The sequence below is a fragment of the Stylophora pistillata genome, chromosome 7 (genome assembly GCF_964205215.1).
Source record: "Stylophora pistillata chromosome 7, jaStyPist1.2, whole genome shotgun sequence".
Lineage (NCBI taxonomy): Eukaryota > Metazoa > Cnidaria > Anthozoa > Scleractinia > Pocilloporidae > Stylophora > Stylophora pistillata.
Genome location: NC_142525.1, coordinates 22,840,717 through 22,855,716, shown reverse-complemented (window position 1 = coordinate 22,855,716; position 15,000 = coordinate 22,840,717). Strand labels below are relative to the sequence as shown.

General features: G+C 36.7%; 2 protein-coding genes across 2 annotated transcripts in view; one reads left to right on the top strand and one right to left on the bottom strand.

Annotated features, from left to right (window-relative positions):
* The first annotated feature begins 6,592 nt into the window (after nucleotides 1–6,592).
* LOC148727143 (melanocyte-stimulating hormone receptor-like) lies at nucleotides 6,593–7,531 on the top strand. The gene has a single exon (XM_088726440.1). It carries the CDS (start codon nucleotides 6,593–6,595, stop codon nucleotides 7,529–7,531), a length of 939 nt encoding a protein of 312 aa, XP_088582566.1.
* Nucleotides 7,532–7,758: 227 nt separating this feature from the next.
* LOC148727142 (general transcription factor IIF subunit 2-like) overlaps nucleotides 7,759–15,000 on the bottom strand; it is a 9,666-nt gene continuing 2,424 nt past the window's right edge. The window contains exons 4-9 of the mRNA XM_088728736.1: nucleotides 14,515–14,686; nucleotides 12,609–12,647; nucleotides 11,507–11,591; nucleotides 10,763–10,856; nucleotides 10,329–10,472; nucleotides 7,759–8,876 (exon numbers count right to left, since the gene is read on the bottom strand). Coding sequence (XP_088584862.1) covers nucleotides 8,733–8,876; nucleotides 10,329–10,472; nucleotides 10,763–10,856; nucleotides 11,507–11,591; nucleotides 12,609–12,647; nucleotides 14,515–14,686 — 678 coding nt within the window. The 3' untranslated portion in view covers nucleotides 7,759–8,732. The remainder of the gene's footprint in view (nucleotides 8,877–10,328; nucleotides 10,473–10,762; nucleotides 10,857–11,506; nucleotides 11,592–12,608; nucleotides 12,648–14,514; nucleotides 14,687–15,000) is intronic.

Genomic DNA, 15,000 nt, shown 5'->3' with positions numbered 1-15,000 from the left:
ATAAACACTTCAAAACATCTTGACTAATATCAAAAACCACATAATACAATTCTGCACCTTTTTTATTTAAAAAAAAAAAATAAGATGACTGACGTGACGGATATCAAAATATTGTAATCCCCTTTCTTCCGCATTTATGCAGGCATTTAACCATGAGTTTGTGAAATAGTAATGACCAAATATCTACATTGTGAGCGAATTCTATTTGAATGCATTTTATAGCCTAACAAAACATTCCAACCAATTTAACGGCTGTGGTACATAAACTACTTTCATTTGAAAAGTAAGCGCAGTGATCAGTTACACTTCCTTCCGTTACTCACAGGGAATATAACATCTTTCGTCGTGAGCCCGCGGTGTCAAAGACTGACTTATCTTCTCCTGCGAGACCTTGGTACTTTCACAAAAAGAGAACGAGGTCACAACAATTTACTAGTTAAAATTATGGCCGCTGAAAAAATCCGCGGATTGTGACACTGAGAATATCGTCTGACATCAGTTAGCGACAGTCCGCATCATAAATATGCCTTAATATACGATTTGTCTTAGCTTTTGATCAGCTGATTGTGGAAACCATCAGTTTCTCAAATTAATCGATGCAAATGAGGTTGAAATATAAACATAGTGAAAGCCCGGAAGGTTGGAAGAAAGCAATTGATCCAGTTTAACGGTGGAGATATGAAGCATTTGCCCAATAGAAAAGTACACCTATATTATTAAATTTAAACTAAAAACAAGTTTCAGTTTCTAAAAGAAAATTAAAATATCCCTCCAAGTAAGCTTGCAGTGTGATATACTGACTTATCTTCTTTTGCGAAATTCAGGCGCTTTAACAGAGAGAGATACAGATTACGCCCTCTACAAAAATCTGTACGGTAACTGAAAACCGATTTCAGTTGAGGGTATCTCGGTTATGAAACACTTGTTTACATGTGGGAAACAAATTTCAATTCGTTTCAACCGAGATCTTTGAATCGTTCGTTGAGCCCTCCTAAAACAAAGTCCGGTTAATAACAGACGCAGATGATAGCTACTGCCAAACCACCTAGCTGAATGAAGCACCGCGGATTTCCTATGATATCAGCGAGGGACAGTCCACATTATAGATAGGTCTAATTTTAGTTTTTTGATCATCAGTATTTCAAATTGAACGATACTCAATGACCTTAGCTAATTTAATGAGGATGACTGCGAATTATAAATTATAGGGTACAAAGCCACAAAGGTTTGAAAAAGTCGCTGGAGAACGAATTAATTTCACCGTGGTGGCGATTTTCCAGAGTGGGGCATAACTACATAGGTCTCACACAAAGATCGAAAAGCAGTTACTGGGCTTTTCCATGAGAGCCTTACTCCTTAACAGTTACTAAATAACTATAGCTGATGAAAACGGTGTGACTATAAAAGCTTATCGATCGCACTTACCAAAATGCTGACTAAGTGGCCGAGGTTTTCAAATGAACAACTGCAAATAATGATTTGCAGTGAGGACTTTTCTCAACCTTCCAAAACTTCCGCTTTCAAAGTGTTTTGGAGATCTAGGCCACTTGTGTCTCATACGTTGTCGTGAATTTTCATTTTCTAGCAGGTGTGACGCATCATCTAAGACAAAAATACTACCAAAAGTGGCTGTATTTCAGTTTGGCACGTAACACTTTCATAACTAATAATGGATTTAAACATCCAAAGAAAAGGAAACATTTTAATCTGTTTTACATGTACTGTCAGACCTCAACACTTTTATCCCTCTGGAAGGTTGGCTTTGCTGATCACGGTCCGACTGAAACTCCTGTCTTAAAACAGTAAATTATCTGTGTGTGAAAATTGACACTTTGTCTTCATGAACTTTTCGTTTTCTTGCAGATGTGATTTGCATAATCGAAGACAAAAAAAATAGTCACTAATACAATAGATAAGAAAAACAGACGGATTGTATAAGTAATCTGTTCTAAAATAACCACATCACTAAGAGACTAAAATTGGCCATCAGCGAGTGGGTCTAGCTTGACCCTCAGTAATAATCAACAATCATTGATACTTCTTTGGTGGGGGGAGGTGGGGGAAATGGACCTGGGCCACGTTTATGTTGTAGGATCTGTACACCTGGAAGATACCCTTCTCTTTTCCTTAGGAAACTGCAAGAACGTTGCAATTAGAAAACATTAACACCGAGTTATCATACGAATAATAAAAACTCTGTGGCGTAGGGGCTTCCTTGTCTTCGAAACATAACCGGTAAGCAATTGCAAGTTTGACAAGCTTGCTTCCCGTTTATTATAGCATTTTTATTGCCCCCACATAAGATAAAAAAAATCCTTTAAACACGACTGGATTTTGTTGTATTCGATATCAATATTACCTCATTTCTCAGAATTCGAGGAAATTTCATTTTCCGCGGTTACATGGCCAAAGCCAAAGGCGACATAAAAAATGTTCTCCGATGACCTCTTTGGATGCCCCCTCCCCCCCACAAGTATCAAAAAGTGTTACCGCAAATTTGTGACTATTTAAAGGAAAAATAAAAGCTGTAATCAAAAGTCTTTAAGAAAATCACTGAAAATGCTTGCTAAGAACTGATCAAACTTCAAATATATTCCAGGAGAAGATCAAAAGGTTATATTTTTTCTCTTAAATGATTCACCATGTACGAGACGTAAACTAATGATTCTTATTTCACAAATTTTCAATACAAATTAAAAATATATCTCTAATCTTACAGAAGATAGCGGGGGTTAAACTATCAAGTTTTTATACGAATTTCTAAAACTCAAAACGGAAATTGAACACTTTGGGAAAATGATTGAAATTCCATCACTAAGAGGAAGGTACGGAGAATTATCCAGCAGTTTGCTCTGAAGATTTAAGAGCAGGGTGCCTATTCTCCGAAAAACGCCGGTTTCGACCTTCGACCTCACACGTCCTAGTTACCTTCGACTTGACCATGTCGCAAGTCAATTTCTTCCCACGTATTTCACAGGCAAGTCCAGATAGGCAACGGACAAAAACCTCCGTTGCTATGCCCTCGTAGAGTCTTTGAAATATGATCCTTCTGTCTTTGTTCAAAGCAAATTTCACCTGATCTGCGAAGAACGGAGACGGGATAATATCTTTGGATAGGGTCTATTTGGCTAGGTTCTATTAAAATACAGTTTTGGTTAACCTTCCAACTAAAATTTTTTGGGGTGATATTTTGGAGGAAATTAATTATAAACGAATAATTTTGTTTGTTTTTTTTTTCTCTGACAGAGGAGCAACAGTAAGCACAATTGCAGTTTATTTTGCATATAATTATTCACACCACGGAGAAAAATAGACCCCAAATTACCTTTGCCTGAATTATTTCAGATCAATTGGAAGGTCTTTTTTGCTCACCATAAGTTAAGGGTAAAGAAAGGTGATGTTTCCGTTAGATTCTTCTGAAGGCCATGAATGTTCTTTTCTTTTAAGAAAAAATTGGAAACTCATTTAAACAATGTCCGACCTCAACCCACCGATCATGAGAAAATAACTCTTACATGGGTAGTTTTCATTTTTTTTTTATTTTTCACGTGCACTGTCATCTTCCTCTTACCGAAAAAAAAAACAAGCACTGAATATGTTCTAATCTGCTTAAAGTAAGTTCTAATCTCAGAACTAAGGAGTGCGGGATACAAAAAGAAAACTATCACAAATACTGCTATTAGTGTTCCTCGCCTTAGATTGTGTTTTAAGGTTCACTCAAACATTTAATATCCTTTCCCCTTTAGATATTGTGTCAAGCCTTCCACAACCTTGTTGCAACTTCCGGTACCACCAGCACTCTCATCATAGTCACACCAGCACTCTCATCATAGTCACACTAGCACTCTCATCATAGCCGCACCAGCACTCTCATCATAGTCACACAAGCACTCTCATCATAGTCACACCAGCACTCTCATCATAGTCACACCAGCACTCTCATCATAGTCACACCAGGACTCTCATCATAGTCACACCAGCACTCTCATCATAGCCACACCAGCACTCTCATCATAGTCACACCAGCACTCTCATCATACACACCAGCACTCTCATCATAGTCACACCAGCACTCTCATCATAGCCACCAAGAATGAGGGACTGTTTGGTTAGACACGCGGTGTAGCGTCCTTTGTCTTTCTCCTTCAAGTAAGCTGTTTTATTCGCCAGATTGTTTCACAGTATCATGCATACCATTCCAGCAACCCTCTTGCCGAGATCCTTCCCACATTTAGGCTCTTTATCATCTCTTACGCTTCTGCCTGAGATACCTATGAAAGATGTTTGCACATTTGTAAATTGATGAGAATACAATTAAGCTTGACGTTTTCAGTCTATTTCTGTTCTATGGCTCTTCTACAGCTCTTTTGTCACTTTTTCTTATGTTTGCTTTTTTCTAATTGAGTATTAGTTCTATAGATTGTGTTCGCTGTCTGTTGCGTTTCCTTCGAAAAATAAAAAGTTTTACGAGCCTACACGACTCCTGTCATTCTTCCGTGACGAATTCCTTCTTAGAAGGCAACTGACGAGTTTTAGAAAAAATCAAAACTGCAGTCTTGCCTAAGAATCTACAACACAAATGGCGGCAGCTACACTCTCTGTCGATGGCTTTGTGAATAGTATCAAATTCATGAATTACATTCCTTTACACGAGTCATTTAACGGGGAATCGGCCCTTAGCATGCAAACGCATTACAAAGAGGCTGACACTTTCTAACATACGAAGTTGTTTTCTTGGCAAGGGTAAATACGGGCATCGTAAAAGGAGAATCCCCACGCCTTTTAAGAACGAATTCGACGCTCTCCACGTTAAATAAAAACATAGAGTTAAAAAATACGCTTAAACTTTGAGCGTATTAGAATAGTGTATACCCAGATGAAGATTTTGAGAAACGTACCTCTGGAGTTGTTTTCTGCTGAGGAGAAAGTAAACTTTTAAAAAACTAAGAAAAAAAAACCTGCACAAAAAAGAAAATGATTATTTGTAAAACAATCTCACATGGCTTTGCCAAACAAATGGGGAAATGACAACTTAAACTAACCTTTATAATCATTCGATGGATTTTTTCTCCCATTTTCATTGGCTGGGAGCCCACCACGTGACCTGCAAATAACTGCCTACAAATAATGGTCTGCTCATGCGTACTACCTTCTAACTCCGTTTTTGCTGCAAATAATATTCTGGTCATGCGCAGTAATAACCACGCTCTTGTGGTCGCTTTTGTGGTAGCAATGAATGCAAAAATTGAAAACAAACTCGCTTGCCGCTTCCCCCAAAAAATTGAAAACAAACTCGGTGATCGAAAGATAAAACAATTATTAAACTCGGTTATCGCAAAATATCGTGATTTGTCAGGGTCTCGCAGATCGCCACGGACAGATCACGATATTTTGATCAACTTCGTCCAATAATTTTTAATTATCACATCGCAGACGAAAGTCATAAAAAGATATCCTAGTAACAGCTAAACTCTGTGGAGAAAAAGATTTCAAGGCGGTAGTACTTTTTATGAAGAAACTCAATCTGAAGTTGAACGCGTAAGCAGATTCCATACATGCCAAACTTTTTGTTTAGATTTATTAACCATTTATCGTTATGAAACGTTTTAAGCAGAACCTATAGTATTGTCGTTTTAGTACTGAGGCTCTTCAACTTTTCATTCTCTTTGACCCGATAATGGCGCTATATCGATGTCGAAACGTCCTCGACTAGGTTTTTTTTAGCCTCTTTTAAAGATGTATTGTAATGGTTTTAGAGGTATTTTATTGCAATCTTTTATCGTCAAAAAGAAATTCCACTTGTAAAGTAAGACCGCCAATGAACTAGGAAATGATCAACTGGCTTATCATAACTTTTTACCTGATGGCTTATGGTAATATATTACTTCCATTCAAATTCCCAACACCAATATAAGGAAGCTCTTATAATGCTTTTACATAAGATATAAAATCAGGGATTCTTATCGAAACATCTGTTTTGACTAGCCAATAGCAAGGACCTTATTCAATTGTTATCGTTTTTGCTGATTCTTCAAGTGAATAGAAACGAGGAATCTCGAAATTGTTAAGTGCAGTGCCTCGCTTTTGTTTCAACGCTTTGTTCGCTCTGTCAGTAGAATAAAAAAGAAGATAATCATTATTCATTGGTGGCTTGTCAGAACAAGTCTAAGCTTTGATTTGACAGAGTATTGGTCAAAGATCGTTCTCAACCGTCATCTTTGACATTATTTTTTGTCTTTGACACGCAAACTATTAATCAAAACCCCGTATATATATCAAATCTAGCTAAAAAGACTCACTCCAATGATTTGAAAAACAGGTCGTGATTTAAGATACAGAAAAGGCCGAATTTATTTACATGACTTTAAATCATTCAACCATCTGGAACATCAACTGAGGGTACGAGTACACATCGTAAAAAACGGACAAATTGATAAGTATTTCCAATAAACTCGAGCGGCTAAAAGTCTAATGATAACTGACAACGATACATGTCCCCAGAATACTGCACTGTGAAAGGTCCGAAATACTATAATGGGAAAGAAACACGTATTGTATCGTTAAATTGAATCCTCTAAATTTTCAGAGATTAATGGCGAACACGACTCGACCTGAAAACTACCAACTTGAAGCAACTGCACCACCTCAATGCTCCAATGTACGTGGCCTGTACCAAAGCGTGGCTCTCGCTGCTGTAAACAGCTTTCTGTCCATCCTTGCATCTGTGGGAAATTTTCTCATACTCGTCGCCCTTCACAAGGAGTCTTGCCTACGTCAGCCATCAAAGCTGTTGTATCGTTGCCTTGCAGTCACTGATCTTATCGTTGGCTTTCTTTCTCAGCCTCTGTTTGCCACCCAGTTAATGTTGGATGTGAACGAACTGTCTCAGGTGTGCTCTCGTATTCAGATGCTGGCAGCTAAGATGGGCTTGGTTTTTAGTGGAGTATCCTTAATGACAGCAACCGCAATAAGTGTGGACAGACTTCTCGCTCTGTCACTTGGCCCGAGGTACAAACAAGTTGTGACGCTGAGGCGAGTTGGTGCAGTTTTGAGCTACTGTTGGTTGATAGGTGGAGCTAGCGCACTGATTTATAGCTTGTGGAAATCCATCGTCGGAATCCTCAAGACAATAGTAACTTCACTCTGCTTGATAATTTCCGCTTATAGTTACACGAGAATATTTTTTCGCCTCAGCCATCATAAAGCTGTTATACAAAGCAAGGTTAACCCAGAAAAGCCAAACGCAGGAGGTGTTCCTCTGAACATAACAAAATACCGAAAAACTGTATCTGCAGCACTGTGGGTCCAGATAACATTATTGGCTTGTTATCTGCCGTTAGTTTTGGTGAAACCACTTCAATCTGTTTTCTCCCTCAGTGAGGTATCATCTACCGTTGTTTCCGGATATACATCGTCTCTTGTGTTCTTCAATTCAACACTAAACCCATTTCTCTATTGCTGGAGGATGAGAGAAGTGAGAAAAGTAGTAGGGGACATAATGAAATGGTACTGTTGTAGGATCAGCTCTTAGATTGTTCCGTTTAGTGAAATTCTTTCTGTTTAACAGTGTCATTGATCATGCGATTTTTCTTACCTGGCGCGGTACAGAACTTGCACCAGTTGCAATATTGTAGACACTGATTTTGATCGAGAACTGTGTGTTATTTCTGAAGGAATCCATTTTCAAGCTAGTATTCTCGAGAAGGGACTTTGTACAAGAGAAGGGACTTTAATTTGAACTGGATAAGGCTCCCGCGGTTAAAACTAAACCCGTTTAATCAAATGAACTATACGTTCGTGGTAAGTTAGCATTAGTTATCTGTAATCCTGTGCAAATATTCTAAAACTGAAATGATACGCTGAGAGAATTAATCAAGACTGAAATCAGGTGGTGTCTTGTGCCAAGTCTGTTTGAATTGATGATCCTCTGTGGCAAAAAGCGACAGAGTTGTGTAACTTCGCTTAGTAAGATGTATTTTCTTCGTCAAACGGCAAAAATATACTCCCAAACTTTCTCACTTAACTTGAATCCTTTGACAAAGCGTGTAATTACATGGCAAAATTTTTCATGTTTACACCTCATGCAAATGTTTTCTCTTGGTAAATGAAGTACACAGTAAAAAGTTAAATTTGGACATTTGATGTTTGCTGTAAACTTATGCTTTGAAGAACTGAATATCTATGAAACCCGTTCCTCTACCGCTTGAAGATGAGAGAAGTGAGACAGGCAATAAAGGACTCCATTAAAAAGTATTGTTGTCCAAATAGTTAAGGCGTCTATTTCAATGCATTACTAAGTTGTTTTAAACTGTAAAGATATCGATATTGAGACACTTTACAATGAAGTGAAGTTGGAGGCTTTTAAAAAATTTTTACCTTTCTCATTCTTTCAAGTCATCTGAAGCTACTTTATTTTCGTGATTAAACCTACACTTTAATACGGATAAATTGTCAACTGAAAACGGAACTCTTTGAAAAATGCTAGAGTCACTACTCTTTGCAATTCTTGCCAGAAAAATTAAGCCACTGTTGTGCGCATGCTCGGAGATGGATCATTTGGGCTGCTGGTGTGGTCACTGAAGTGAGGACAACAATTGCTTTAAAAGTCCGTTTTCCGGCAAGTTTTCGAATTTAGTGTGGCCATGTTTCAGATGCTTCCTTAGGTTTTATCAGATCCGGTCGCGTCGATGCCGCTGGGCCCCAGACTTCTTGTTGCTCGTACGACAGTCTGTTTACGAACTTGTTCCTTCCTTTCCATCATCTTCGCTATTCTTGTTGCTGTAATGTCTGTATTCCGGCTTCAACTCCCACATATTTTTGTGAGGATTTTTTGTGTTATAATGTCCAATCTCTTTCAATATGCCCTTCAGATATGCCTAAAGGAACAATGAGATCGATTCTAGTCAGATGAGTGACAAAGAATTACTTTTAACCGAGTAAATGAGTCAACACCAAAGCACTTAACTTGAGCTCAGGATTAACTACAGAGACACGACACGAAAATAAAAATCAATAGGACTTGAACCAATAAAAAAAGAAAAAGAAAAAATATCAACGTCGTCCACGAAGTTCGAATCCAAAACCTGATATTGTGATGAAAATAATACTAAACATAAGTTCTATTAGAAATTTAAATACTAGTAATAACAATAACCCCTTTGATTCTGTATTAGTTTGAAAAAAAGATCACTAAAATCAATACTCAATTATTATTATTATTATTATTATTATTATCATTATTATTATCATCATTAATATGAGTATTACTACAAAAAGGATTATTTTTAATTATTTTATTATTACAAAGATCACGAAAAGCAACACTCACCAATAACAATAATTATAAAATAATTCAAATATTAGTTGTTTAGAGTAAAGTAATAATTACAATAACAATAACAATTATTATTATAATAATGATGATAATGGTTTGATGAGTATCTGAGCAACTGCAGACCCACCCCTCCCCTAACTTAACCCTAACTTGTTATCAGTTGACTGTTGTTGTGTTAGGGGAGGGGTGGGTGCACAGTGGCTCAGATACTGACATTACTCAACAATGATACAAATATAATAAGGATAACAATTACAATAATGATGACTCATGGCTCCTAAATTAGGTTTTCAAAAACATATCAACGATGCAAATGAACTGTCTCGCCACCCTCCCCATCCCCCTTTCCAATTTCCCTCAGAGCCTTGGCAGGAAATTGTTTTGTATTTTTTGATACCATAATTATTCCACAATGACCAAGGTATCTCTCTAACCCTTTCACTCACAATTAAAATATCAATTCACTCACACTGTTCTCCATGCATTTCTCATAATTTTGGCTTTAAGAATATTCTATCATATTCACCGAATCAAAATATGGCGTCCAATTTGAATTACCATTGTTTTTGACTTACTAGCCTCGTCTTCATGTGGAAACACAAAAGGATTATCACATGTGAGAGAGGCTAGTAAGTCCAGAACAATGGCAATTCAAATTGGACGCCATATTTCGATTCGGTGTATACAAGGCGAAAAGATTAGGAAAAAATTAAAATGTTTGGACCAAACGTACATATAATTTATATCTGTGCAGACAGTTATTATTTTTAACCCTGATAATGGCAAACAGCCAAAAACGTTTGGTTCAAACATTTTAATTTTTTCCTAATCTTTTAGCCTTGTATATAGAATATACTTTACTAAGCGAACATTATGGACACCATTTTGGCTTTAAGACTTTTACTTGAAAATGTGTGAATTCATATTGTCAGGAGAAATTTTGTTTTGGTCACTCACTGGAATGAAAGGGATTATGACAGTTGGTGTTACTCACCACGGGTTGTTTTGTGATGGTTATGAGGTCTTTTAGGTTATAATACTGATGTCTTTCAAACGCACTGAAGAGTAATGCTTTGACGACATCTTCATCTTCCCGAGCTCTCTTTCCATCTTCTTTCTTTTTCTTCTCATGTTCAATCTGTGAGGAAAGCCAACATTGCAACTTTGAGTACAATGACGAGAGAACACTGACTAGTTTTTCCAAAAGAATTGAGTCTGAGAAAATTACACAGATGAAAAAATAGCTAAGAAAGGTGATAAGAGGAAAACACTTTTGGATATATACTAACTGATGCAAGACTTACTTCCAGGTTGCAAGGAAACCTTGAGATAAAACCCTACTATTACATTCTGATACAGTATGTATTGCTAAGTGTTTGGATAGAATTATGATTAAAAACATTTTGAAAAAAATCACAGAGTACTTACATTAGCTTTGTGGTCGGACACTGGACGATATTTAACAACACGGTCAACCGTTATGGCTTGCCGTCCTGATTTACTTTTATTAAGAATTGCCCTCCTAGTAAAACAGCAAAAAATAGTACAACAATGTGGCAACATAACCATGACACATAATGACTATGTGCATATAACGGCATATAAGTAACCCTTTTCTCAAGGTAATAGTTCTCAGCAATTGAGTATTATAAAAACTGTTTAGTTATTACTGTAACAGTAGTCAATCAGAAAAAAGGGAAACATATGAAAAGCAAATAACAACTCATTGTAAACCTTGGGTAAGGAGGAATGCAACTGACTATGCCATGAATAGTTTTCAGTATCGTGTCAGATTGGATGATTTAGGCTTATGGAAGCCTTCTAGGCATATCAGAAAGCAAGTGAGGTGAACACCATCCAATCCATTTTCTAAATTCTTTTTAGCACAGTCAATTAAAAACTGTTCTTTTAAGCAATACTATGAGAGTTTGTGAGAGAATTTTTGCACTTTATTTCAAGGGAATCTAGTGTGTGCCAAGGAAAAGCGTGTGTTGTGAATTCTTAGCTTGAAGCATTTTCTCTTCGGAAGAGGCTCTAAGGGATGTTCGGCAGTTCAACTTCTAAGATTTAGAGGATTTACATGTGAAATTTTTCATGAAGTTATGGACCACAACAATGAACTTAAAATGTTTAACCACATACATTTAATATACATGAGGGAAAGGTGCTCACTTTTTCAAACTCAGGTAGTCAGCACTGGGCTGAATTGGTCGACAGTCAGCTTTCTGTACAACTACCCCTTCAAAAGTGACCTGACCTATTAAAAAAATCAGCTTTACATGATGAATAATATCATAGTTTTTTTAAATATCATAAGCTACCTGTTGTTGGAAGAAAATCAAATCCAAACTTGGACTTTCACAGAAAGACCTTTTTCCATGTTGTCTCAAGCATGTGTGGAATCCCAAGGTCATGATAACAGCTTTCCAAATTTTTTCCTTGTTCAACACTCAAGAAGTTGTTTTAAAGACCTTTTCATGTCTCTTCACCCTTTACCTCCGAAGATATGAATCAGTGAATTTTGAATAATATTCAATATTCATATATTATATAAAAATCATATATATAAGTGTACTGCATTTTTATAAAATGTATCAAAGCGATCCTCCCAGTAATAAACCCTACTTATGCAGTAGTAAAAATAAGGCCTGAAAGAAAATCCAGGCCCATACAGGATTTGAACCCATGACCTCTGCGATACTGGTGCAGTGCTTTACCAATTGTGCAAACAAGCCAACTGGAAGCTGGTAATTATGTTGGTTCCCCAGCGTCCCAAGATCTGATTGTTAATTTTCCTCTCTAGTTGCCACACACTTCCTTGTAAATAATTTACCAGAGTTTGGTGTTAGAACAAGATGACAACTTCTACTTGATAAGTTCAAGTATTCTCATGACTCACTTGCTGGGTAACATATGGATATTCTAGGGAAAAGTTTCATGTTAACCACTTCTGGGAGTTTAATCTTTTCCCTACCAAGGACGTATATATAATTATGTCCTATGGTATGTCACACAACAACTGAGGATGTATAGATACATCCTCAAATAAAAAAACATTACAGAGAGCCTGGTTATTTGTAATGGCTTGGATAAATTATCCCAGGTTGTTTCAAGAGGAATAATTCAATATTGCCACCAGTAGAAGAGCGTGTTTGGATGTGGTAGGGTAGGGTTAAGGGTTAGGTATTAATTATTAAGTGGTTTATTATTCAATAATTAACCGAAATATCATTGAACAGCCAGGATATAGCTCTAGGATGATCTTGTTACTCACTTTTTTTACGTTTTTCTTCTTCATTGTCTTCTGTGGAGGCTAAGGAAAATAAATGTAACAATCAGTTTTAAAATTACATTTAAATGTCTTTAGATTTAATAGATGAGGACAGTTTTAAAGTGTCAGATAGTTGATGGAATCACAAAGTACAATATTATTTAAACATGCCAGTATTAAACAGAAATGACTGCTACTGCTTTGACTTCTAACAATCAAAGCCATGAGGCCAATCTAATTATCTTCACTTAATTATAGAAATATTAATAAAAATGTTACATTTATTAACAAAATATGTGGGTGATCTTCACAGTAAGAGTTTTTTTTTCAGGCCTTATTTTCACTTATACCGCTTGTGAAAAAGTTGTGTTTATTACTGTGAAGATCACTATTATATTAACTTATTAATCTGCAATTCATGTATATGGCATTCATGTAGAATTTATTGATTATAAAATGGATGAAATATTACATTAATAAAATAGCTAAAATATTCTTTCAACTCCAAAGCTGTCAGCAATGAATTTCCTCAGGATAAAATCAAACAAGAGTAACTTCTTTTAAACTTCCTCACAGTGGAAAAGCAGACTAAATCATGCGGTTAGGTTTATGTGTACTCCATATGTTGTAGACTTTTCTTTTCCCATAAAATGGTTGGTTCAAATAGCAAGAGCCCAACATTTCTAGTGACACAAATGAATAAAGGCTGATAGTTTCAAAAGAAACTGTTTGGGGCTGCGTTGGTGGGAGTAACGAAATAATTTGGATACATCAACAAAGTTGAAATGGTAAATTGGCCACCGTAACGATTACAAAAGCTGACATTTCGAGCGTTAGCCCTTCGTCGGAGCGAATAGAGGAATTGTGGGTTGTGTGTGCTTTTAAAGGCAGAAAATGTGCTTTTGTAATCGTTATGGTGGCCAATTTGCCATTTCAACTTTGTTGATATATCCAAATTATTTATAGTAACAGCCACTTGATAACCCAACTAAAACTGCTGTAAAATTGCTAGGTGTGACCATTAGCCACGATTTAAAGTGGAACATGCACACCTCTGAACTAAGTAGAAAATGTTCCTCTCGTCTCTACTTTTTGAGACAACTCAAGAGATCCGGAGTTGCACCAAGCGAACTTGTGCAATTCTATGTGACATGTATTAGGCCCGTCTTGGAATACGCAAGTCCTGTATTCCACCGTTCTCTACCAAACTACATCAGTGAAGATTTGGAACGGATCCAAAGAAGGGCACTCAGAATCATCTATCCTAACCTGTCATATTGTGTAGCACTAGAAACGGCTGGCCTACCGAAACTTCACGAGAGGAGGGAAAAAATCTCAACCAACCTGTTTGACGAGATAGTCCGTAACCCCACCCATAGACTCCACAGCCTCCTCCCCCAAAGGAAGAGTTGTAGATACGCACTGAGGCGCAAAAGTGATTTCACTCTCCCCATATGTAAAACCGAGCGCTTGAAGAATAGTTTTATTTTTAGCCATATTTATAAGATGTAGATAATTTTCCTTCTTTCTTAACAACAAAGTTGTAATATTTTACACGTCCTTTTTATCATCTGTACTTGTAAATATTCCGTAATTCAGCCCATGGCTGCAAGGTGTTTATAATAAAGTATCTATCTATCGAACTGTGCATTGGACAAGGGTTCCTTGCAATATGTCAGTGTCAGGGCTGACCAAAAAAGTTACTCCTCACAATTAAATCAATACATTTTCAAGCAGAAAAGTGATGAAAAGACAGAAAAATCAACTAGGGCATGTTTCTTCATTTCATACCAAATTCTAAAAAATAAAAATTCAAAGACATGTACACTAAACAGCACAATAAATTGATTTTTAGCTCTTGGGGGTGAAGGTTTGTGAGAACATTTTACATTCCATTTCAAAACATAACCTCCTGATCCTTCTGAAAACACTCCCATTGATTGTTCGACATTGGATAAAACCATCTTGTATTCCCTTGGCACTTTAATACTCTCTTTTCCATCTTTACATGTGCTGTCTTTGCCATCTTTGTTAGAGTTGTCCTCCTTATTTGCCAATGCATCTGACAGATTAAATGCCACCTTAAAACATGGAGCCAAAATGGTTAAAAAATCACTGCTGAGCACTTCACTTACCAACAATATGGGAGGACACAAAGATATATTAGTTAAACATTTTCATGCTTACAAGACAACTTGAGGTTTGAAGATTGATCATTTGTGTTCTTTCAAACTAGTTTGTACCGTTCTTGAAACTGGCCTAATATACATATCAACTTCCTTTACAAGGTGCCTCTCTTTCCCTACTCAAGAGAACAAGGGCTAAGAAGGGGTAACCTGTGGATGAGTGGGATACGAAAAAGAAAGAAACTTTTGGTTGCATAAATGTTTCACAC

Bases quoted from the DNA above. Each gene is read 5' to 3' on its own strand.
- LOC148727143 (XM_088726440.1), top strand. From the start codon at position 6,593: ATGGCGAACACGACTCGACCTGAAAACTACCAACTTGAAGCAACTGCA.